This window comes from Pseudopodoces humilis, chromosome 5 (genome assembly GCF_049639895.1).
Source record: "Pseudopodoces humilis isolate 2021_Gansu_Grassland_sample_001 chromosome 5, ASM4963989v1, whole genome shotgun sequence".
NCBI lineage: Eukaryota > Metazoa > Chordata > Aves > Passeriformes > Paridae > Pseudopodoces > Pseudopodoces humilis.
In genome coordinates, this window is record NC_142204.1 from 27,798,226 (window position 1) to 27,823,768 (window position 25,543).

General features: G+C 37.3%; 1 protein-coding gene across 5 annotated transcripts in view; it reads left to right on the plus strand.

Annotated features, from left to right (window-relative positions):
* ANKS1B (ankyrin repeat and sterile alpha motif domain containing 1B) overlaps positions 1-25,543 on the plus strand; it is a 412,516-nt gene that overhangs the window by 238,630 nt on the left and 148,343 nt on the right. For all 5 annotated transcript variants that reach the window (XM_088055377.1, XM_088055378.1, XM_088055379.1 and 2 more), the window contains exons 16-17: positions 7,380-7,478; positions 17,746-17,898. In XM_088055377.1, coding sequence (XP_087911503.1) covers positions 7,380-7,478; positions 17,746-17,898 — 252 coding nt within the window. The remainder of the gene's footprint in view (positions 1-7,379; positions 7,479-17,745; positions 17,899-25,543) is intronic.

Below are 25,543 nucleotides of genomic sequence, written 5' to 3' on the forward strand. Positions count from 1 at the left end.
TCAGGGCTGCTCTCAATCCATTCTCTGCCCAGCCTGTATTTGTGCTTGGGATTTCCCTGATCCACATTCAGGGTCTTGCCCTAGGCCTTGTTGAACTTCATGAGGTTCAAATGAGCCCACCTCCCAGGCCTGTCAAGGTTCATCTGGATGGCATCCCTTTGCTGACAAACATGTTAAACAGTGCCAGTCCCAGCACTAATCCCTGAGGACACCATTAGTCCCTGCTCTCCACTTGGACATCAAGCCATTGACAGCAATTCTTTGAATGCAACCATCCAGCCAATTCTTTACCCACCAAGAGGCGCATCTGTCAAGACCATGCCTCCACAGCTTAGAGACAAGGATGTGTGAGACAGTGTCAGATGCTTTGCACAATCCAGGTAGAGGACATCAGTTCTCCCTCCCTTATCCACCAGTGCTGTAACCACATTGCAGAAGGCCACCAGATTTGTTTGGTTTAATTTGCTCTTAGAGAAGGCATGTTGTCTGGCAGCAGTCAGCACCAAATTTTATTACAAAAGTTACTTTGTTATTTTATTATCACCTCCTTATTTGTTACAATACCACTAGTGTTGGCTGGTTAAAACTCCATATTACATACAGAGAAGGTATTCAACATTTTTGGTAAGTCTGAAAATATTATCTTTGTCCTTTTCTGCACTCCACAGCCTTATACACTTATTGGAGAAAGGAATATTTTTCTAAGACTTTAGAAGTCTGATAATTAGCTCCTAGTAATATTGATTTTTAAAGTGGGTCCTTTGAGAAATTTAGCATCCAAGCTAAGAAGCATTTATAGCAAGTAATCTGAATAATGGTACAATAAAGACTCTCTGGAATTTTCATTACTCAAATGAAGTGAAATTATCTTCACAATATACATTCAAGACATTAAGATGTAATTTAGGTAAGTATTAATAATTATATTATTGAATTGTTATGACTAAATAGGCAGACAGAGTTGGGTCCACAGCATTAGTAATTAAGTGGGCCAAGTGTGACATCAGAGGTAATTTTTTCAATTGCCACCTTATCTGTGCAGCTAATTTGCATGTGACAATTGTGTTGGTTGTAATGAATCAGTGATACAAGGAGGAGGGGTAAAAATAGCAAAAATTCTTACAACGATCCTTGTCCCAGTTATCCATGTTGTTTAATTACCACTACACTTTAATTAACTATTCCTGTTGTGTGAAAGGTCTTTGACTAAATGATCACTTGGATGTCAATATTTGAAAAGCTTTTGATGGCACTGGTTGCTTCAGGTTCATTTCTGGAAGAGCTGAATGTGAACCAGAGAGAGATCTTTAAAGCTTAAGTCATGTGGGCCTCAGGTCTGTAGGGACTCCTTTTTAAACTAGCCCTGGCTCACATCACCACTTTTTCTGCAAATTTGTACATAGAAATGCTATCATCCTGCCATTATCTATGAGTGAAACGACCTTTTTTTTAGTTAACATTTAGTAGTTTTTTATTACTTCCTGACTAAATGACATAGACATGGAAAACTCAGTTTTCTCTGGTTTTGTGGGTTTTTTAATTGCTATGTAAGCCATAAATGTAAAGACTGGAAATACAGCAAGGTGGGGATTGAGAATGAGCATCAGTAGCTTTACACTAAATTAATTTTGGAAGAATGATATCAAATGAATATTTTTCAATCTGCTTGGTCCTTTCTTCCTAACATATTTTATAATCAATCTCTTTCTCCCAAGACAAAATTCCTTGCTTCTGCAGGGGACTTTTTTAACAAAATATTGTCAGGTTTTTAGAGGAAATAATGTCTGCAGTATCTTAAGGAATCTGATAAATCTTTCTGACCTGAAAGTACAAGTTGGGCATTTAATTCAGTAATCATTCTTACAGATCTTGTTTTCATGTTAACAGTGGAAATACTAGTGAGAGGCAACCTTTTCACTTATAATGAAGCTTGCTAAATTCTGGTCATTTGCCAGTTCTAGTTTGGAAATTAAACATGTGACACATTGCCTGAAATTCTTGCACTAATAAGAAACACTGCTTATTACTGAAAGCTACATTTCTCTAGTCCTTTCTTGCAAGTCTCTAAGAAACAAATACTTTTATCTTGTGGGAAGACTGTATTGTGTTTGAAAAAACCTTTTGGCATATGATTTAGATTATGAAAAAGTCTTGGTTATTCAGTGTGTTCTTTATTACATTGGGAGATGTCTTTCATTTGTTCCCAGCCAGAGGACAGTTTAGCCACTGTTTCAAGTTTGGAAGGATATTAGAGTTAGGTGGGTGAGAAACAGAGCAATTCTGGCTGAGAAGGCTTGTTTAAGTGAGCTGTTGAGGATGTGTTTTGTAACAGTCCTTATTCCCATTGGTATCAGATATCTGCTCCCTTCCACACCAGTTATGCATTTGGGATGGAAGTAAGGAAGAATAGAGGTCTTTGGTGCTGTTGATGTCAGTTTTCTCTCTCTGACTTCAGTCTCCAACCACGTATAATGGAAGAACATTCCCATCTGCTCCAGCCCTGTTCCCACCTCTCTTATCTCAGTGACAGAAGTAATGGTACTCTTGAATACTCCAGCTAAGTGTACAACCCAGCAGATTTTCTTTTCTGTGACATGCCATATCTTCAGCAGCTCTGTAAGCCGAAGTATGAGGCCTGTTGCCCAACTCCACTGAAATCCCCCAGCTGTGCTCCTGCAGTGCCAGGTCTCAGTTCATCAAGGGTGAGGCTCGGTGCGGTACATTCTGGTGGAGACATTGGCAAGGCACTTCAAACACCCACCAGACATTGTCTGTCATACACATGCACACCATCCTGCCCACTGCTGCGTGCTGGATGCCACCTGCACCAGCTCCTCAGGCTCTTCTGATCTCATTATGTTTATGATGCAGCAGATTACTACATGGATGGCTGGGAGAGGGCAAAGGAGATGCTCCCTTCACATTGGGAGTGATGCAAGCACCTCTGCTGCCCCCTCAACCCTGTACTTACATCAGAAGTCATCCTTTCCTTACCCACATCAATCCTGTTCTTTGTCAAACCAGCTTCCAGTACATCATAAAGTATTACCAGAAGTTGTTGCTACCCCCAGTAGCACTTGGTATCTCCAGCTAACCTTGGTCTCAATAATGGCTGCACAGCAAATGACTTTGACTCTATCTGTTGAACAACAGCTTTAGGTACCAGATTTACTACTTTTTCTCCTCTGCTGCCACAGATGAACACTGAAAGAACTGGTAAAGCTGGCATTTCCAGCCTAAAGCCAAAAGTCTCCAAATCTTCTATTTCTTATGTAAGTCTTTTTCCTTTGCAGGATAGAAAGAAAGCTTTAAATTCAAAGTCAATTTGTTCTTCTTTTTTCAGTCAGTTTTTTTGTTCCCCACAGCTCATCTCTTCCAACTTCAGGGGCTGAATTTCCAGATAGGTCTAGTAATACATCCGCTAGCTATTTTAAAGCTTCTGTACCATTTTCTTAGGTGACACAAGCAGACATTAGAATTTTTCATTATAGCTCTCCAGCACAGAAAATATGTGAAGGACAATTAAAAACATAGGTACAAGAGGAGGAATGTGAAACATATAGTGATGCCTGCCATTCTAATATGTTCTTCAGACACTGTATTTTATTATCTTTGGGCACAAATCTTCAGAGCTGTTTTGTTCCTGCAGGAGGTAGAATGCATATGGGTGCTTAGGTCTAATCCAGAATTTTTGGGAAAGACTGTATTTAGTGGATAATTCCAGAGGTGATTTTATATTAAACAACCCAAATAAATACCAGTGACATCTTTATCTTATAATGTATCATTATGCATTTTGTTCTGAAGTCATTTATAGGAACTATCTCAGAATTTGGCAAAATTTCTGGGTTTTTAAAATTATGTTGTTTTTCATATGCCTTCAGTCTCCCACATGCAGTTTCTCCTTCGTTTTTGAGCCCAACTGTTCTGTGAAACCACTGCCTTCTTGCTCAGGAGATTAGCTTCCTGTGTGTGCTTAGAGGGAAAAAGATAATCCTAGGAGTTGTGCAGAACCACAAATCTGGGGGTGGAGGGTTTCAGATACACTCTTTACTTACTGGAACTCAGAAGCAGGATCTTTCCAGTTCATTAGAATATTATGCATTAATAAGACAGGAATTTGAACACTGTAAACTGAAGTGAAATAGATCTGAATCTGTTCTTGTATAAACAATTTTGATGTTTTTTTATGGCTTTAATTCCAAGAAGTTTTCATTCCAACTAAGTTTTCCTATAGACTTAAGAAACTTAAGTATCACAAAGTCTTTTCTATTCTCATTACAGAAAGCATAATAAGCTCAGCAGAGATTGCTGTCCCATATTTCCTGTTATAAGAAGCTGTTTTGCATGTAAGCATATAAAACATAAATCTTTGGGCTCAAATTCTCTAGGTGTCTATTAGGATAATTTCTTTTTGGTGAATATTTCAACTAATGTAGCTCAACTATTTTTAAGGTGAAATAATGTGACAAGACAGTCTTGTATTCATATTCATTTTAATTACATATACCATGTCATCTCTGTAAAGTTAATTGAGGTTACGTTTGGCCCAGCTTATAATAAATGGAAGCTAAGATCAGAGTTTCTGCCCTTGTAGCTACTCTGCAGCAGAAGGAAGTTAGGTTTTCTTCACTCTCCGTGTAGGAGCCTATGGAAAGGGACTGGAGGAGCATGAGAGGAATAATCAGGTAAAAAAAAATATCAGGAAACAGGATTAAGAGGGAAATGTGAGCAGATACTAGGGAGGTAGGACTGTGAGGGATAGGCTCTTTCTTTCTGCAAGTATTTCTGCAAATGAAATAGCAGCTTTCTACTACATAGTTTCATAAACTATGAATTTATGCCTCTGTGCTAAGCAGTAGTGGATTATACTGAATATCTAAATTTTCTAGTTTGCTGTTATGGAAAGATGAAAAGTTGTTTTAGCTCCATGGCAGAAGACAATAAAATCAGTTTTACAGGAGGGATGAGTGTCTGCTGCTGTTGACATTTAACATTGACACAGCAAAGCTTTAAAACCTGAGCTCATTCAAAGACGAGGTTGTTGCCTTATTAAACTGGGAATAAGGAGGCAACATGAATTCCAGGCTTTCCTTAGTTTTAAATATTTGTTTTTGTAACCTTGACATACTTTAAAAAAATACATTAAATAATACATAAGGAAAAAACAATAGCAAAGAATTAATAAAATAATGCTTTGTCTGTGATGCAGCAACTATGTGCAAATATTTTTCCTGTGCCTGTTAATTTAATTGAGTTTTAAACATTGTAATATTTGAAGCCGATGCCAAGGTTACTGGCATCAGTAAAGAGCGATGACTACACTGTGTTTATGTGTAAACATCATGCAGTAAGGAAGGTGAAATTTAAAAAACTGTTAAATAATGAAGTGAAAGCAGTAGCTGCAAACAAAATAGATGCATTTATTAAAATGAATGGAAATGCATAGCCTTTGTTTTGGACTGGATCCTCAGTTGGCTCAGTTTATTTAAATCCATTTATGCTAGCTATTTCCAGCCACTGGAGAATCCAGCCCAAAATGGATGGCTTTTTTCAATAATTTTTGCTGTAAGTTTACAGCCTCCTTTTGGTTACTTAAAAGAGAAAGGCAGAAAGAGGAAATTATAATTTTTACGTGTTTACCAGGGAGATGAAGGGGGTATTACCCCCACCTAATCACTCTCACTGTTTGCACAGCCCGTGCTGTGTGCACACTTATACTGGGTGATCTATTTAATCTGGCATCATTGCACAGCTCTCCTTGTAGAGCTAAGGTTTCTGCCTGCCCTGTTCTGCATGCTGTACACCAATTATTTCAGGGTATGATTTGCAGACTTGTAGCCTTAAATCATTACAATTACTGTAAAATATAGTGTAAAATAGAATAGCTTTGCAAGGTTTCCTCGATTCTCTTAAAAAGACCTCACCTAGATTTTGCAGGGTACTCTGTGGAGAGGAACTTGGGAGTCCTCAGGGGTGCACCTGTAAACTAATCAGTCCATCTGAACACATTGAAGATTTAGCAACTGAACAGAGTGAAGTCTTCCATATTCCAGGGTGATTTTTGAAAGAAATCCATGATGCTTTGGGACAGGAGATTTTATATTCAGAAAGAAATCATATCCTTTATTAAGCCCTGACTCAGCAAAGCATTTAAGCATGTTCTCTTACGTGCCTATTTGCTTTTCATTTTGCCACTTCTTAAGAGCTGTGCTAAGTCAAAAGCAGCAAACCCCAAATGGAAAGGTAGAGGTGAAGTCTTCACAGATTTGCTCACATAAAGCCTTTTTCATGATCAAATTAGATGAGCACAAGAATTCTTGCTTCTAGCCAGTTAGTATCATGTAACTCCAACAGGGCTAAGAGATCAGGACAGGTCTTCTGTTTTTTCAGGTTTTGTTTTCAACTGTAATAGTTAGAAACTTTTTTAAAATTAAATACCTTTTTTAAAAGCTGACTTATTTTATGAAATGACGAGATCAAAAAAGAATACAAGATTGCCAGCAATCCTGACTTGATCCATCTGCAGTTCCCCTTTTGAGCCACTATTGTACCTCCAATGATTCCTCCAATAGTCACTGCCAGCTTTTTAGAAAATTGACCTTCAAATACTGAACTTACTGGGTGATGTCAGACTTCTTGAATTTATGAATTGTATTGCCCTATTTGTGTAGCTCCTATTGCTAACAACTCCTAAGAAGAGATGTTTGAATTGTGGAGGTTTATTTAATGAACTTTTCTTGCCAGTTGTTTTGTATATTATTTGAACAGATGGTCTTTTTCAGCTATTTGAATGTTTTGAACTATTTGACCTGCCCACAAGCAGAAAGATAAAAGCAGTGACAAGTTAGGATTGAACTGGTACAGTTAAATTTAGGGGGATGGGGACTGCACATTTTGTTGATACCTGTCCCTTTCTTCATCATTTTACTATCAATGAACAAATAATTTTATCCTCATCCACTCTCCTCATCTTATTCTGTGTTGGGTTCTTTTCCCAGTCCAGAGAAAAATGAACATCATAAATAGCTAGGTGAGGTAGGAGGTGAATTGAAAAAATTGAGAGTTCCTGAACAATTGTGTAGTCAAGTCCTTGGTTCCAAATGAAAGAGTGTTCACATCTGGTATTTGGCTTGAGTGAGAGCTACAATTTCTCCACTGTGCTGCCAGCAGTGTTGCAATAGTCCATGGGTTCGAGCACCTTTCACCATATTTTGTTATTGTGAAAATTAATGCAACCAGTATTTTATTGTTCTTCTCAGATGCTATAAGTTAAACCAAGTGTTCTCTTTCAAATGTGACAGAAAGGCCTTTTTCAAGCTATTGAGGGCATCTGTTAAGTTTTTCATTTTTATTTCAACTTTTTTCCTCATTTTTAGGGAAGCAACGTGATGGAGGACCAGGATCTCTTGGAAATAGGAATCCTTAACTCTGGGCACAGACAGAGAATACTCCAAGCAATCCAGCTTCTCCCAAAGGTATGCCTTCTGTTATTATGCAAGTGAGGGAACTAACCCCTGCGGTATTCACATTATTTAAAACACTTTTTCAAATGGAGATAGATATAACTCCACTGGTTTTGTAGACATGTTTTTTGCATATGCAAATATGGCAGAAAATAATGATGGACTCCCTTCATACAGATGTGGTTGACAAAAGAAAGTATAATCAGTAATTTGACATGATGGCTGTTTAGAGTGTATTTGAGTTAATTCTGGCCTTTCAGCCTATTTATAGATTGACATTACATATGTGTAAATAAGGCTGTCCGTGAATCCCAGAATGCCTGTCTTAACATAGCAGTTGCCCTGGAAATATTTTGCCCTTTATATAAGTACTCAAAAGCATTAGAGGAAAGATTGTTTTCCTAATAGTTGGCTTTTGTGTGAGATACAGAGACTTCCTGCAGGTTGCATATTTCATTTTCTGCTGCGTATATGAATTGCTTCTCAGCTGCAGACAGAAAGACTTACAGCCACTTCCCAATCATTTTTAGTGCTAGCCAATTTAAACTCTAGATTTTAAAATCAGTGGTAGAATATTCTGCATACCAGAATTTATCACTTCTACTTCCATTCCATACTCCTTCCAGTAGAAGGAGGCTTCTACTACCTTTCCAAACAAGAGACGGTGGACTTAGCATGGAAAATTACTACATTAATTTGGAAAATTTTATAAGTGAATGATGAATAGTGGGCACCAGTAAGGCTCAGAAGGCTGTCACATGTGATGATGATACTTTGTGCAAAATACTAAGGCAGGAATAAAATCAAGTGTAAAGTGCACTGAATGTTCTGGTAGCAGCATGTGGGAAATAATCGAGGTAAGTAGAGATTAGTCCACTTGATGTTTCATAATACTGGAGAATGACAAGAGTTATTAAAGGATTTTTCAGTTCAGATCATGAAGCAGACCTTGTTGGAAAAGGCTTTTTGATGCATCAAGGCTTCCTGGATGGATGACTTGTAAAAGAGCACAAGGGTTTCTTTGGTATGGGAAAATCAGAAGTTGTGAAATAGTTTCTGAATCTGAAAGTGTTAGTCAATCCATACATATTACAATGTGAGTCTGTGCACAGAAACATCAAAAATCATTAAAAATAATAATTTTCTATGTACCATATTAGACAAATGAGATAGATGGTACAAGAAGTAGGGTATTAAAAGTAGCATTTGATGAATTATGAAAGATATTAAAGTTCGATATATGAATTTATGAATTTGTCAGCAATACTATCATTCAAGCAAAAATTTTGTAGTCTTTAGCTGAGCTCGTAGCTGATGATATTTTATGTTTATTCTGTTTTTCTTGCTTCTTAGAGAGATAAGCTTTCATGTAGTCTTGTTTACATTCTTCAAAATTAATGAATCAATTGTTAATATATCATCATGATAGTGCTATCTGCACTCATTGGCTGGTGTTTATGAAAACATTGCTAATATTGTCTGCTTTTGGAGAGTTTACTAATGCTGAGAGCAGATTCTGTTATAAAACTACAACTGCAGTCCTTTTAAAATCTCCTTGATGAGAGACACAATCGAGACCTAGAGGTACTCTTGAAAACCAGTTGAGAACAGGATGGTTACGCAGTTACTCAGATAAATTCTGAACCAAAGATAATTAAGTAACACAGGATGGCTTGAAGCTCGAAGCATGAATGAGATAGTTTTTAGCTCCTTCCCTGTTGAGCTAAAAAGGTAGTCCCTAAGGACCATGTTTTAACATGTCTTTGCTGCAAAGATGTTACACCAAAACAAAGTTGCAAGCTGAAGCTGTGGGTCACGTTTCTCCACATAAATGACTCAGCAATGTAAGAAAGTTTACATAGTAAAAACACATTATTTCCTATATAAACTGAGTTCTTTTGAAGGTAGGTTATAGAGCCCAAAAATTAGGATCACGGGAAGTTTTATCTAATTTTATCTAACACACCCGTGTTGTATTCAAAACAGCTTGCTAAAGACATAAAACACTTTCACATCCTGCAACAAACCATGAAACATTGCTGTATATCTCATTGTGTTGATAAGTTCAGCTCTGTCATCCTGAATTCAAAATAGTGCATACCATCTAAATATATTAAGACCTCAAACCGTAATTGGAGTCTCACTAATTTGAATCTCATTAAATAAAAATTCTGTTTGTTTGTTTGTTTTGAACATGTACCTCTTTTCTGTTCCTCATTTAATTTAAATCTCAATGACTCCATGAATTTTTTATTTCATGGCATTGCTGAGGGTGTTATTTTTAGTTTTACTAATAATGTTTCCTGTCCTGAGATAGTTTTTAGCTCATATTTTGAGGTGGAAGTTAAGTGCTTTAAAAAACACCCATCAAACACCTCCTTAAAGCCTCAGGCAGCACTGAATAAGTCTGGAAGGTAAAAATCAAGCAACAAATCTGTCGTCAAGGTTTTAAAATACCTCTTTAAAAGCTCTTTTTGTTATTCTGATACATCTTCATCTCTGCATCCTGGAAATGCAACAGGTATTTAGTAGGTGAAATTTTTTACTCATAATTGCTACCTTCCTAAAGAGTGATGAATTTCTAGATGTCAGACACTAGTATCCTGATTAGGAACAGTTGCCTAGAGCTTGAAGTGGTTTTAAATACCCACATTTTGGGCAAATATAGACTAATTCATCATTGTAGTTTCTTATGTGGTGTTTAACTGCATAAAAGGGTATGTTTACCCGGATTTCTCAAAATGTTTTCCCGTTATATTTTGTATTTGAGAAGAACATTTCATAAGAGGGAAAAATGGTATATTCACCAGTAGGTAGGTAGGATTGAAACCTTTGAGATAGATAGAATGCTTCTTTCCAAAATACTCTGTATTTTTGTTGGATTAGAGCTTGTAGCCCTAATTCTTGTCTTGTACCAAGGTAATTTAAGTTACTTAAGTTTCACCTTAATATTAACTAGAGCAATTTATGGCCTATTTTAATAATGTAAGGTTAAGAGACTGGTAGAAATATCCTCTGCAAAATTAATTCTTGAAATGGAATTATTTTATAGATGCCATCAGTCTTAAATTTCATAGAAGAGTTTAATATTACATTTAAGATTTTTGTATGAAAAAATAAAATCAATAAATTTTTGTTGGAGGATTTTATATGCTTTGTTAGAAGAAAAGTTCAGATATGTTGAAAAGCGGCGATAACGTATAAAAAGATACTGAAGCTGAAAATACCTTGAGAAAATAAATACTGAGAAAAGAATTGCATGCAGTGTATGTTGACTAAGAAAGTAATAAGAGTCATGACATAAAATTTTAGTCATGCTTAAGTTACACAGAAAACCTAAGGAGCATTGTCCAGCTATTTCAGCATCCCAAACCTATGTGCAAGTGACTCCTCAGTGGGCTCCTTAAAAGGTTTTTTTTTAAAAATGACAATTATCCCAGCTTATCTCAGAATTTATCTAAGAAAAAAGATTGGTTTTGTGTGGGATGCTCAGTGCATGGCTCCTTCTCCTGGCATATAATGGGAACACATGCTCTCATTTGACAGATGGAAGTAAGATGTTAGCTGAGAGCAGCTTTCTCCTGGCTTCAGAGTTATTCTTAAAGCAGCTTTTCCTTCCTGCACAGAGAGGTCTCAGCACAAAGCAGGTTTGGGAATAGCAGTGATGTGCAGGCAGCCAGCCTCTTTTCTTGGGTGCTTTTCTTAGACAAGAAGCAGGATTTGAGCAGGCTGTGAGCACATCCTGTCTGCGAGTGGTGTTATAAGAGCGATAAAGCTCTTCTTCCAAAAAGTGCTGGACTTATTACTCATAGGAAACACTCTTGTGCAAGCACAGTGAGTCTGGTATTTAGAAAACAGTACTACTGTGCATGTGCTCATTAACTATGCTGTGTATGTAACAAAGAAAGATCACATGGGTTTGCTGTTGCTATATTGCTATTGGCTTAGACACCCCAGAGCTCAGCAAGCTGATTTCAATCCTGGTGTTCAATTACCTCCCATTTAGCACTTCCGTTCCTAAGACAATTTCCAAACTAGGAGATGCTGCAAAATGTTGATGACCCTTTCTGCCTGTGACTCCTTGTTTCTGATCTGCTGGAAGTCAAAATGAAAAACAGGACTCAAAGGACATTCTTTCTACTCTGCTGTTTTCCCTGCTTCTTATACCTCTGGGAATTACTTTCCTGGTTTGAAGGGAGGCCACTCACATGCTCACTGCGCCACTTACAAGACCTTTAACCATAAGGGCAGAAAGAAGCATTAAAATCCAATACAACACATCAATTTTTCAAGTCTGAAATACAAATGGATAGTCTATGTTATTTAAGTAAATGCAGCACAATAGGAATGAATCAGTAGAAGCAGTTAGATACATGCAAGCTGTACTTCCAAGTATTTACTTCAGACCAGTCCTGCAGACCTCTCCAGGCATGTGCTTCAAAACTGCCTGATGAAAGCAGTATCAGAAATATTCTCCTTCTCATCTGAGCCTACCAGATAGCCACTCTGGACATGACATGCTAACATTTATCTATACCATGTAGATAACAGTAGCATGCTGCTGGTCCTGCCACCATTGCCCTACAGGATGTCTTACTTGCCTTCCTGCTTCTTTTATACTTTCGTATTTGTGATTGGCTCCACAATATCTACTGGCTGCTCTGAGAATCATCAGCAGGCAAGGAAATATGCTACATGAGAGGAAGTGCTATCCCCTTTTTTTGGTAACCAGACTAGGGTAGCAACCTGAAGGAGCTGACTTAAACTTTCTCATGAGATCAAAGGTCATAGCTTCCTCTTAGTCCACAAATTTCAGATTTAGATCTTCTTAAGATTACATTTTATGCAATGGATATGTCTGAACTATTGCATACATTACAATTGTTATTCCCTTGTCCCACATACTCTATCTGATGAAGAACTAGGTTTCTTCATCCTTCTGAATGTGTAACTGTTTACATCTCTCCAGAAGAAAAGGGAAAAAAGCCCCACAAAAGCCCCCAGGTGTGCATCTATTTTCCTTTATATTTGGAAGACAGATTCCAACTGAAAAAAACATAGAAAGGATGCCTACTGAAATTCTAACAATCTTAGGTATGAAACACGGAACTCAGTTAGGTGTACTCTGGACCTGCCATTGAGGCAAGATCTGAATCAGACACTGCTGTGAAGTGAATGTGTCTGTACTGTCTTTTTCTAGCAAGCTCCACAAGACAGAAGGCTTTTGATTAGTGGAAAGAAAAGTCAAACATTAATAGAACACAAGCTTGAATAGTTAGTTTTTAAAATATGTGACAGGGTAGATGGAATAGAAACCCAAAAATGTTATGTAGAGTTCTTCCTCACCCACTGTGTCTCTGCAGGGAGACCTGTTCCACTCAGTGCCTTTCTCACCAGCAGCACATGCAAAGTCTTCTGAGGTCCTCTGTCATTTGTGCCTGTCCCCCATGAAAGCTGCCCCTCGGCCCCTGGCTGCAGGCTCAATTCCTGCCCAGGCACTGCAGGCTCCATGTGGTGCCCTGTTCCAGCCAGGCTCTCTGGGCTTCAGAAGCGTCTCTCTTGAGCCTTCCCTTTCAACACTCCAGAGGAGGAGCGATTTCTTCTTCCAACAACATGGCTCAAGCTGATCATATCTGTAAAATGCATAATGTATACCAGACAATGACAAAGGCAGGAAACAAAAAAGAACTGATATATCCCCCATTGCAACCACCTAAAATTTCTTACCTACGTAGCTGATAGTTTCATATAAGTTCGCAAAAATGCAGCTTAAAGCTCTTGAAGGGACCAGCAGTGTAAAAGAAAACCCTATATGCTTGCTAAAAAGATTTTTCTTCCAAATGAACCCAAGCATAAATTCACAGTAATCATAGTCATCATTTAAAAAGCTGTAAAATCAAGTAATCTCATCCTCCTTTTACAGCACATAAAAAGCTTTATTTTGATACACACACTAAGCTCCACTGGATAGTGATATTACCTATGGAGAACATAGTATTAATTCCCCATCTGTCTGAAGATCAGAGAAAACTGGTAACAGTCCATGCTACTGAATTTATCTTAATGTTTCTAGTGTATATGTGTTTACTTTGAAGTGTTACTATTTGTGTTTATTTGTCCACCTTTCAGAGACAAAAAAATCTGGATAAACTCTAGGGTAAAAGTACCTTTTATCCTAATGTAAAATGCTCTATTGACACAGCAGTGATATACTTTTGAAAAGTATATCACTAGACAGACGGTCTCGTGTGAGGGATTTCTCAACCCATTAGGCTACTACTCAACATTGTTATTTTATTATGAGAAACAGCTCTTTCTGGCTTCTGCTTTCTCTTCATTTCAAAGAAAATGATACTGATGATATATCAATAGGACCTAGGAGAGAAATCTCGTATGATTTGTATCTTCTTCCATGCTTTTTTGAATCATACTTTCTTAAACATTTATTTTTCCCTAAATCCTTTGGGCTTCAATTCCTAGCCTTTTTCACAGTTGGCACATGAAAATCTTCTGCGGTGACAAAGCTAACATTGGTTTTGCTCTCTAAACAACTGAATGAACTGGTAGTACTGTCTGTGGAAGAACAATAGTGCCCCTATTTATGAGCTGTTAATATTTGAAAGACTCATGACTTGCAGCTCAGAGATTTTACATTGATCTGAGTCAAACAGTGTGCACCTTAGTTGGATGTTTGACACCACTGGTGCCTGTGTTGTAGCTGGTGCAAAATGATTGAAATATGCATGGAAATATGCTCAGTAGGTAGGAGGGAGTTTTTCTTTCAAGAAATATTAATCAGCAAGGAAGCCTACAGAGTTTAAATGATCTGTGAGAGGAGTCCAAGTATAGAAAAGATACAGTCTAATAGCCAGGACCTGTTGATGAAGACTGGAATAAGATTCAACTAAACTGAATCTCTGACAAAGTAAAAAGGCAGCACTTCCAGACAGATATTTCAAAGTGTTTTTATTTAAAAATTCAATAACATTTTTTATGAAAAGCTGATACTATTAATGATACTGTCACATCTAGATAACCAATATGTCTGTCAGTAAGTATTTGAAAGGAAAGCATTCAGGTAACTATGAATGACAGTTAATAAAGTTTGTATTATTAAAAGGCAGAAAGAGACTTTCCATACAAGAGGACAGATACTGAAATTTTATTAATTTTCATTTTAGATGCATTTTAGAAAGCCTGTTTTATATAAGAGAGTGGTTCTCAGTTCATGACAAAACAAAATACGGCTTTTGTGTTGAAACCAATAAATATTCTAGTTCTGAGATTAATTTTTTGTGATAGTAGCAACTGTCCTGCCAGGGAAGATGGTCTGGGAGCTCAGGGCGGGCAGTGGGCACTGGGACAAGGTGAGTAGGGCAGGGACAGTGACAGTGACTGTGAGTAGCCACATCCCAGGGCAAATCCACAGGACATTCACAGGGATGAGGACAGGACAAGGCCACCTTGGAGGATGAGTCAGTGGTTGAGGATGAACAAATGTGAACATAGACACAGACACTATGCTGTGGGCTACAGCATAGCTCAGGCAAGCGTCAGGACATGGATCTGAGCTCACATGCAGCTCCTGCACAAGGAGGGGTCTGGTTAAAGCCCTGGCCAGACTTCTCACTGCTCTTCCTCACACAGATCTGATCCAAGGCTAAGCAGCTGCACTGCCTGCAGCATGGCCTTGAATACAAGCAGACAAAACTCCGGGACAGGGAGAGGGAAAATTCTTGCAGAATCAGCTGCTGCACTACAACAGACCAGTGTATTTTCATGTAGGCTATTGAGTGACCCAATAACAATTTTATCTATTGGCACCAAATCCAAAGACTGAAATTGTCACATCCATTTCAGTTGTTCTCAGCCTCTTGTTTATTGCATTGTTCACCTGTGTTTACTTGCCTGCAGCCCTTTGCAACTCTGCTGTAGTAGAGGAATATCAATTTCAACAATTCTTTTGATGGAGATTTCCAGTGGGAATTGAGAATTTAGAAACTTGTCATGTTGTGTTTACTTTTCATAGAGGCTGATGGGTTTCCAAGAGTACGGACCAGATTGTGAGGGTTTTCTCAAATCAGGAGGCAAAAAAAAAATCATTTTAAAATTAGAATCTATTAAATGTAAAGCTCAAATAGTATTAAACACAGGAAAGAATTTGTATAACATGCCCTGTCTGGATATGTTGAAAATTGTTTTCACGGTGCTTCAGTTTTCTTTGTTAGAGAAAGGAAACAAGAATACCTTATATTTTCTGAAACCCATGTGTTCCCTGTGGGCCTGTATGTCTTCATGTCATCTCTATGCTAGATTTTTCTTCTTCCATTTTTCGGATTCCTGCTTTTCAAGTGTCTGCTATCTAAGCATACCCTTTTTAAAATTGAATGCTGAAATAAGTTTTCTAGGAGCCAGACCTCCCAGGATCCTCCAATATTTTTCAATCTGCTGGACAGACTACTGTCAATCTAATATTTAATGGAAGTCAGAACGACAATGAAAGAAGACATTGCCATGCTTTTGACATAGAATAATTTTGTCCTAAATTAAGATGAAAGTAAATTCCAAAATGTTAAGTTTAACAACAAAACTGAGCTCTTTCTTTCCAGTATGATTCGTTACTGCAGTAACCTGAAAGGCTATGATTTCCACTGCTAATCATGTGATTTCTGTTGTCTTTCCTTTATGATTTAAGATAATGATTTCATTACATCATTTAAATATTTAATTTATTATTTTCTACCCAACATCTGCAGCAGAAGACTCTGAGCAAACTCTCATATTCACATAGCATTGTGCCTGCATCACTCCTCTCTGGCACTGCAGGAAGCCCAGATCAAGACCATGACATGCTGGCTTTCTGCATTTGAATGGACAGATTGACAAACACTGCTGCGGCTTTCAGATGAAGACTTCTTTTTTTTTTCCTCTGCTCTGAATTTAAATTGTATTTCAAATAAACTGTGAGAAATAAATTGGTTCAGGCAAGATATTAAGATCAGAACTCTCTCCTTTTTAAATTACTTTGTCACTCACTTCAAACTTAAGCTCAAAGCGTTATGTTTCTGTCACACTTCCATTGTTTCTCATAAAGTAGGAATGTATCTTAGTAGTCAAAAATGGGAGACTGGCTTTTACTATTTGCAGTCACCCCTGAACAGTCAGGAGAACCTATGGAAAACCCATGGTTTCTAGCCCTCTAAACCTTCTTAACAATTTACCTGTTCAGTGTATTATCAAGTTAGCAATAGTTACACTTCCAAAGACATTATGTGCAGAATACTGATGAAAATTGAGGCTGTTTTTTATACCTCATTCTACTTCTATTTTTGCCAATATTGTAGATTAGTTTGAAATTCATTAAAACAGTGTGGCATAACAAACTGCTCAGGTAGGGGCTTTATACCTTTTTATCTTTAATGGCTTTAATGACTACCTTTAATGTCTTTGCTTGTGTCACTGAGAGACAGTTGTGAAAGAGAAATTGCAGCTTTTACTTCCTGGCAGCTAACAAAATTCAGAAAAATTAGATGCCAGTGGTGTTTCTTAGTTTTTTTATGAAAACAGGATTTATGACATTAGGTGGCTGTGTTTCTATATACATGCCAGTGTTGCACTTCTGTATACGCTATTCTGTCAATTCCATTCCCATAATATCTGTTTCACTTGTCCAATCTCAGGCAACTTGACAATGAGCAATTTAAAACATGTTAAATTCCCAGGAGTGCTATGAAAAATATGAGCAGGTAGAGGAAAGAGACTTTTTTAAACCTTCCCTGGGGACAGGAAAATATAGTGCAGGTTCAGCTGGTATAAAATAATATATAGCCTGGTAGAAAAGATAAATTAGGAATAATACAACCAAGACCATATATTTCATTCACAGTACGATACCAAAAGAACCATTTCTCAGTTTAAATTCTTCCCCTTCTATGAAATCTAAGGTGAAAATATGATTTTTTGGGCAGTAAGGATATTGATGTGTTTTTTACCCTTGTCTTCCCTCACTTATGGATTCTCTGATGTCTAGAAAGAATTGAACTCCAACTACAGTCTTGGTATACTCTGGTGTAAAACGCAAGCATCCATAAGAAAAAGATGCTTCAAAAATTAAGTTCTATCACTGCTTTTGCTCACAAAATTGTTTCATACTGTACTAACCATTAAAAGACTGTTGATCAGAGAATAACTGACCCAAAGAAAATAATACATTTAACTCCTGTTCTAAAAGGTGTTTAATGAGTATCACCAGTAATTTTTGCTCATCCTTGTTTTTCAGATGAAGCAGATCGGTCACGATGGTTACAACCCCTCCTCTGTAGCTGAATGGCTGGATTCCATTGAACTGGGTGACTATACCAAATCCTTTCTAATTAATGGCTATACATCGATGGACCTTGTGAAAAAAATATGGGAGATTGAATTAATTAATGTAAGTTGACAAATTTATAGCAGTAGTTCCTCCCAAATACATTATATATTGCTTGTCTTTGCACATCAAGGAGAACGCAGAACAGCAATTTACACCACAGATACAGTCATCAAGTGCTGTTCATGCCTGTAGCAGGATTGATTGTATCTTTTGCTTCCATTTACTTTACCATTGTCTTTAGCATGGTATTCAATCAGCATGATTGTGTTTGCCTTCAGGAGGCTGAATTACATTTAAAAATATATTTTGGGAGTTTATAGCTACAAAGCACACATTTTTGCTTTTAAAGTGACCAAAAACAGTGCATCCTGTAGAGATACTTGTAATTTACTTTTTCTACATGCTCCAGCTGAATTAGACATAAAATAAGGAAACCTTATAGCTAGTAAGATATTCTAAAATAACACAAATTTTTATTTAATTATCACTTTTGCTTGAAACTTCATTTACATGTCTCAGTTTAATTAACGACCACGTATGGGCAACCATAAACTTTAATGTGGACTGCACTGCAGGGTAATTTGGAATGAGAGGAAATTTGTGCTGTTATGGTGAAGTTTGTAATGTTACAGTGAAGACATTGACTACAACTCGACCAGTGGACTTTTCATGTGTTACATGTCTGAAAGTGACTTGTTTTCTCTTATAAAAGACTGATGACTGTAGTTTTGCTGTGACTTCTGAAATAAATTGTAATGTCAGTTTATATGAACTTTTCGAGCAACCTCTACTTTGGAGAAAAGCCTGGTATCATATGTTATTGATTCTTCACAGACAAAAGGCTCTGCTCTTCCTTCAGATGTAGGAGATACTACATCTCTGCCTCTGATTAGTGCCTGAGTCCCAGAGCAGTCCAAGGGCTACCAGTAACCATAGTCAGCTGGTGTAGTTGTATGCTAGGAAACAGTTCCTACTGTGTCCCAAGCTGGAGAAATGAAGAACATAACTATGGTGCAAAGCCCTGCTGCAACACAGTAACTGCTGCATGAGGCACAGGCAGGTGCAGCCTGGGACCAACATCTAAACAAAAGAAAAAAAAATCATAAAAGGAGTTATTTCATATGAGTTGGAAGACAAAACCATTGAATGCTAGAATTTCCTTTCTCACTGTCACAGCTGATGTTAACTAGCACAAAAATGTAGTGTAAGGGCCAAACTCTGTCTCATTTAATGTATCTTGTAGGTACATAATTGAAGTTAGGATATGATTGATGCATTACGGATGTCTGCTGCTGAGCTAATTGTAACTGGGATTCTCTTTTCTCTAAATGGTTGGAATTATAATAAGAACAGGGGACCCTTTGCCTCAGAAGCTGATATAGATCAACCAGCACTGAATCGAAAAAAGTAGATCATTCTGCTCTTACTGTTTTATCTAATTTTGCATCCCATTTTGCCACAATCAATTTGAAAACAAATTACCCTTTAGCTCCCCCAAGTGGATCATTAAAATGTCATTAAAGGTTTGTGGTTTGATTTCAAACTTGCGTAAGATGATGAAAAGGGGAGTATATGCACTGAAGTTAACAGGAATAAATTTCTGTAAAGCTAGTATAAACCAAACCCCTATGTCCCTCTAACTTTAAAGCTTAACATTATGCTTCATTTGAAGGTCTGTAGTTCTTGGGAAAAGACCCCCTTTTGCCATGAGTTGCAAGAAGAAGCTGGTTACTAGTTGTATAATTACTTCTATAGATATAGAAATCTATAGAGATAAATATTTTTTTTCCACCTGATATGTTTGAATTATATTGTTCAAGAGCAGAGTTAATAAAAGAGTTTTGCCTTATAAGAATTACAGTTTTAGTCCTGGCATATTTGATTCCCCCCAATTGGTAGGAGCTCAATGTAATGATATTATGTTCACTGAGAAAATCTGTAGCTTAGAAAGGTATTGACTATTACTATTTTCTTTCAATTGAGGGGAATCTTTCAGAAATGGACAAGAAATTGGTTTGAAGCATTGTGCAGTCTGTCAGAACGAGATACTTAGCTCTGACCAGCAGGCCTGCTGTCTGAAATTGATTTCAAAGGTCTTACTTCTTCAGATGATGGCAAAGAAAAGCTTATGGCAGAAAGTTTTAGTGAAAGAATGTATAAAGGTCAAAGCCACTAAGTCAGGAACAGGACTCCTCACTTGAGTAGGTCAAAATCCAGGCACTTGAAAAACAAGAGAAAAAACAGACTCAGAATCCTAAAAATAATTCAGAGCACCCTTAGTTTGGTGGCTCTTGATGCTTAAGTTGTAAATGGAACAAGAAGCTTAAATTAAAGTTGTGCCTAATATGCAATAAAAATCTATCAAGGGCTACAGAAATTATAACTTCTTCATTTTGGCTTTTTAATCAGTTTCAGCCACCGAATTTGACATAAAAGCTATACCTAATTTGGTTCAAGGAATCCCTTTGTTCATATTTGATGATTCTTTCCATTTAGCTATTGGGATATCAACCATGGGTCCTGAAGGGGTTGAAACAAGTTTGATGCTAGAGATAGTATCTTCTGTTTGGATCCCTTTCTACAAGAAGCAGGTTGAGGTTCTGGAGTGTATCCTGAAAGTTGGGGAAGGGTGTGGAACACACATTCTATGATGGGTGGCTGAGGGATCTGGGGTTGTTCAGTCTGGAGAAAAGGAGGCTCAGGGAGACCTTTTCACCCTACACCTACCTGAAAGGAGGCTGTAGCAAGGTCAGTCTCTTCTCCCAGGTAAAAAACAATGGAATAAGAGGAAATGGCCTCAAGGCTCATGTTGAATACTAGATAAAAATTCTTCACTAAAAGGAAAGAGTTGTCAAGCATTGGAACAGACTGCCCAGGAAACTCACCAGGGCTGAGTCACCATCCCTGGGGACATTTCAAAAACATGTAGGTGTGGCATTTAGAGATATGGTTTTGTGAGGCTTGGCAGTGTTAGGTTTATGGTGGAACTCAATGAACCTAAAGGTCTTTTAAAACTTAAATGATTCTGCGATTAAAGTTATCCTTCGTGATTTACCCTTTATTCCCAGAGGACACTGGAATGATCAGAACTTTGAATCTTCTTCTCTTCCTAAAAAGAACAGATCTTACTTTATTTCCAACACACTTTTATTATTCTTGTAAATTATCATCTAGGTAAGCACATTTAGAACGACTGTGAGGAGAGCACCAAGCATATGAGAGGGAGAATGTCTGAGGCACTGGTGGTGCATCTTCCCTCAGCTTTTCTGCTCCCCCAGCCAGCTCTCTGACATTAAGAAACAAATTGAATAATCAGCTTCTTCAAATTTATTTCAAATTATTCCAGCAAGGTAGTGTAATATCTGACTTACATGCTAGTTTCTTTCAAACTTTTATGTGTACATAAAGCATGTGTTTCTTCAAATGCAATCAAGCAGGAATTTCTAAAAGCATTTGAATCAATAGAGTAATCTTAAAAGTTATTCACTTCTGTTTCTTGTAAGGTCCCACTAGCATTCTAAGTCCTTCCTCAACAAGTCAGACTTTGAAATTTAGATTTTGTTTCACTAATTAATTTTTCAATTAGATCATTTAGAATTTTCCCAGATCCATTTCCTTCTGTGATATGCTTTCTGGGAAGCATTGTTCTAATTTCCTTATCCTAGGATTATAAGTATTCAGAATGCCTTCTCCTAGATTAGGCTTTACCCACACTTCTGCTTTTGTCTCCCAGTTTTCTTGGATCATAAGAGAGATCAGATTCTGTATCAAGATTCAGATATAATTTATTCAATGGTGCAGCTATGAGGAACTTTTCAGAAATACATATCTTCTGCTGAAAAAAAAAGTCCAGTATGTTCTATAATCCCCTAACCCACCTGTGCACCTGTGCTTTGATGACTAATCATATTATTCTTGTCTGTTATTCTGGATTACTTACGTAACCCTCCCCCTGTGGGACTCACTCTTTTCAGGGAACTTTTACCATAGAGATTCTTCAGGCAAGATATAAACACCTTAAAAGCACAAAGCAGGTTATTTGTCGTGTAACGCACAATATATTGTAGGACTAATGAACCAGGCATTAAATCAACCCCCACCGAATGAGTCACTCAGTATAATGGGCAAGTAGTCATCACTCAGGTAAGGGGAGAGCTGGCCTCTGGGGCTCACTGGAACAGGCTGATTTGTGGTAGTGCTGAGCTGCTATCTTCTGATTTACCTTTATTTTTTCTTCTTAGGATTTTATGCCTCTTCATGTGAGTGTTGTTCCTTGAATCCTTAGGGCGCCAGTTTTCTTGTCTCAACAATCTTACTTGTGTCTGCAACTTTACCTTTCTTATCTCGAATGCTTCCAGCCTGTGCACTCCCTCACAGCTCCCTCTCACGCCCTAGCAATTTTCTCAGAAGGAAACTGAGAACAGTTGCAAGCTGCGCTGTACTGAAAGTAGGTCTGGAATCACAGATAGTTGGACTCCTGGGAGGAGGGTTACATGGAAGTGGCCTGGTTTACATTTCTTCTCAATTAATTCATCTTGCACTCTGAGTTTCTTTTCTCATACATACTTCTTTCACACGAGTGATTCAGTCTTTGTCTTCTGTAAAATTAATCTTTATCATATTGGCTCAGTTACTGTCCAGATTTTGAACTTTTTGAGAAGTGTCCTTGAAAATCTCTCACAAATTGCACTCCTGATTTCTCTTAGGATATAATGATTGCTGTTCAGGATCAGAGGAAAAATACTAGAGAGAGAAATTAGTTAGAACTGCCTTCCATTAGTTTACAGCTAAATACTTTGGACCTTTCACAAGATGCTGGTGAGTCCCACAATTTAGTTAAATTATAGTGTGTGGAAAAGTGACTCTATAGTTTTATTTAAAGTGGGTACATGATTATTGAAGCCCACGATGTTTTTACTATAGGAATGGAAGAGCCTAACAGCAGCCATAGTGAAGCAGATCAGTGGGTCTACCTAACCCACTGTAATGTCTATAAAAATTACCATAAACACAGGACAAGGGAAGGCTACGTAACAAGTATAAAAACAAGCATATTATTAATTATTTGCATAGCATTCTTAAAATAATATTTTTGAGCTTAAGGACTTCTGGAATTAGGCCAAACTGGTCCTTGACTTTTTAACCTTTGATAAGTTCCTATCATCATCCAGTTTTATGATCTTACTGCTAGTCTTCTTCCCTAGAGAATGAATAAATTCTGAGCTGCCAAGGCTCATTCACAATCTCTTGAAGAATTCACTAGAAACCTTCTTCCGCCTTGAAAACTGTGATTTCTCCTGCAGTTTCCTGGCTTAAACAACTAATTCTCCATGAAAGAACTTCTTCTTATGGCTTAATGTCATGACTGCTGTTTTGTGGCTTTTGTGGGTTTTTTTGTAAAAGTGTTTTAAGAGTAGCTTCATCAAAAGCAGATCAAGCAAATTGTTAACCTTCTGTAGGTGATTTTGACTGCTTCAAGGAACACCAGTAGGCTCCTGAGATATGAGGCATCCTCACATGCAGTCACTTTAACTCTGTCTTTATTCATGTGTGTATTACTAGTATTCATTTTTTAATTCTTACTATTTCACCTGGGAAAGGGCATAGAAGCCAGTATTACTGTGAATCTTCCATGAAGCTATTCTCAAAAACTGACATCAACTTTGTCAATTTTCAGTCCTCAGATAACAAGTTTTTAAGGGAAAAGTTACACATTGTTGCTAGTAGCTCATCAAATTTGTCCTTGAATTCCTTCCCTATGTATCTTTTCTGTGCTATGGATCATTTTACACAGTTTTATAATTTCTTCTGTCAATGGTCTCATTTGTAAACCAAAGAGTCTTACATCATTTAGTGATTTCAGACATGCAGAAATCCTTGTTCTATATCTTTCTGGTCCTTCTCTTGGATTCTCTTGGATCTCTCACAGATTGGCAGTGATACATGTCTAATTTCAAAGTCAGAATTTCTTTATACATATCTAGCTTGAGCCTATAGGTCTAAATTATGGAAGCCACTGTGTTGAACTTAGTGCTCAGGGCTCTCATGAGGCTTTAGCTGACTTATGCACCTACAATATCTATGCCACATATAGTCTGTGCTTGAGGAACTTAAATGTACCACACATACTGAATTCAGATACCTTGATCAGGTTAGTGTCTCAGCAGCCTCTTCATCTATTCCAGCAAAGTTCCAGATAGTAACTCCACAGTTTGATTGGGTACCAATCACCAAATGGATGGATTTTGTACACTACTCACTTGACAGCTTAATTTCCCCTGCTATCTAGTATGAAAAGATGTCTTTTTCTTAGGAGGGCTGTCCTTCAGATTCTGTTTGAAAAAATACTCTGTGACTCTTCTTCTCTTGTTACTTAATTTCCCAAGTGTGCCACTCTGCAGAGACAGTTTTGGGAGAGGAACCAAACATACTCTGAGACATTGCAGCTCCAGAATTACAATTCCTGTTCCTTTTCCTCTCTGCTTCAGAGCCCCCTGCTAGATTTCATATCACTGAAAAGAGCTAAGAGAGCCACAGTCCTTTCTGATCTCTCAGATACACTGCTGATTGATAAAGATGCCCATAGCTCTTCCTGTAGTTGCTTTATAAATGGCACCAATGATTTTGCTGATCAGAAGAGATTTCAAGACCATGAGGCTGCCCTAGCAATGGGCTGTGGGATCTCAAATTATTAGGTATTTTGTTATTAAAAATATCTTCTAGAGTTGTGGAGTGTAGAAAGTCATCTGTATGACTTTTTCTTTGTTCACTCTTTACAAATATTTGGAAGCATATTACTAGGGTACTTGATTAAGTTCTTGAAGTTAATTTATGTGAGCCAATACTTCTTTAGACACAACCATATTGATGATGGTGCAAACCCAAAAGTCTTCTATTTCAAACTTTCTAGGTAGCATAAAATTCTTGAGAATGTCTCTGATTTCTGCAAAAACAAATATGCCTCTTTTATCGAAGAACAGATATTTCTAGCCTTTGAAATTTTAATATGAATCTTTAAAATTCTCTACCAGGCAGACTGAACTTTGGGTATTCTCACTCATTAGTAGAGTGGTAACCTATGTATAAGATGCATTACTACATTCAGGAAAACATTTTCTACTGCATTTATGGTGGGTTTTATATTAAATAACTACAAATTTGAAATGGGTAATGGACAACATCGGTTTGTTTGAGGAAATAGGAAGGAAATGTTCAATATCCATTCAAATACTTTGGCTAAATTTGCAAAGCTATCCTAATTAATATATGTATATAGGACCAAATATTAAGCATTCTTTTGACAACAGAAAAGTTGCTCATGTCTTTCATATCAAAAACTCTGAAGATGAGTATGGAACTGAATAGCTTTCATCATGATGAATTATTTCTTCATGAGGTAAGATGTATATGGATTTGTTCAGTTTCTCCTGAATTAGTAGGACAGTGTTGTAAATTGGATTACATTCATATGTGTTAGCCAATATGGTAGGAAATACAAAGGATAACACGCTCAATTATTCTATTTACTTTTGACACTGGATCAGTAGGTTCATTAAAGGTACAAAAAATGCTTGCAATATAATACAAATAGAATTTTTCCATATAAGCAGTTGTGTAGATTTCCTTTATCCAGGGCACCCATAGAGGTCTCAAAGTGTTTTCAATAATGCATATCTGTTTCTTTAATAATTAAATACATACCAAT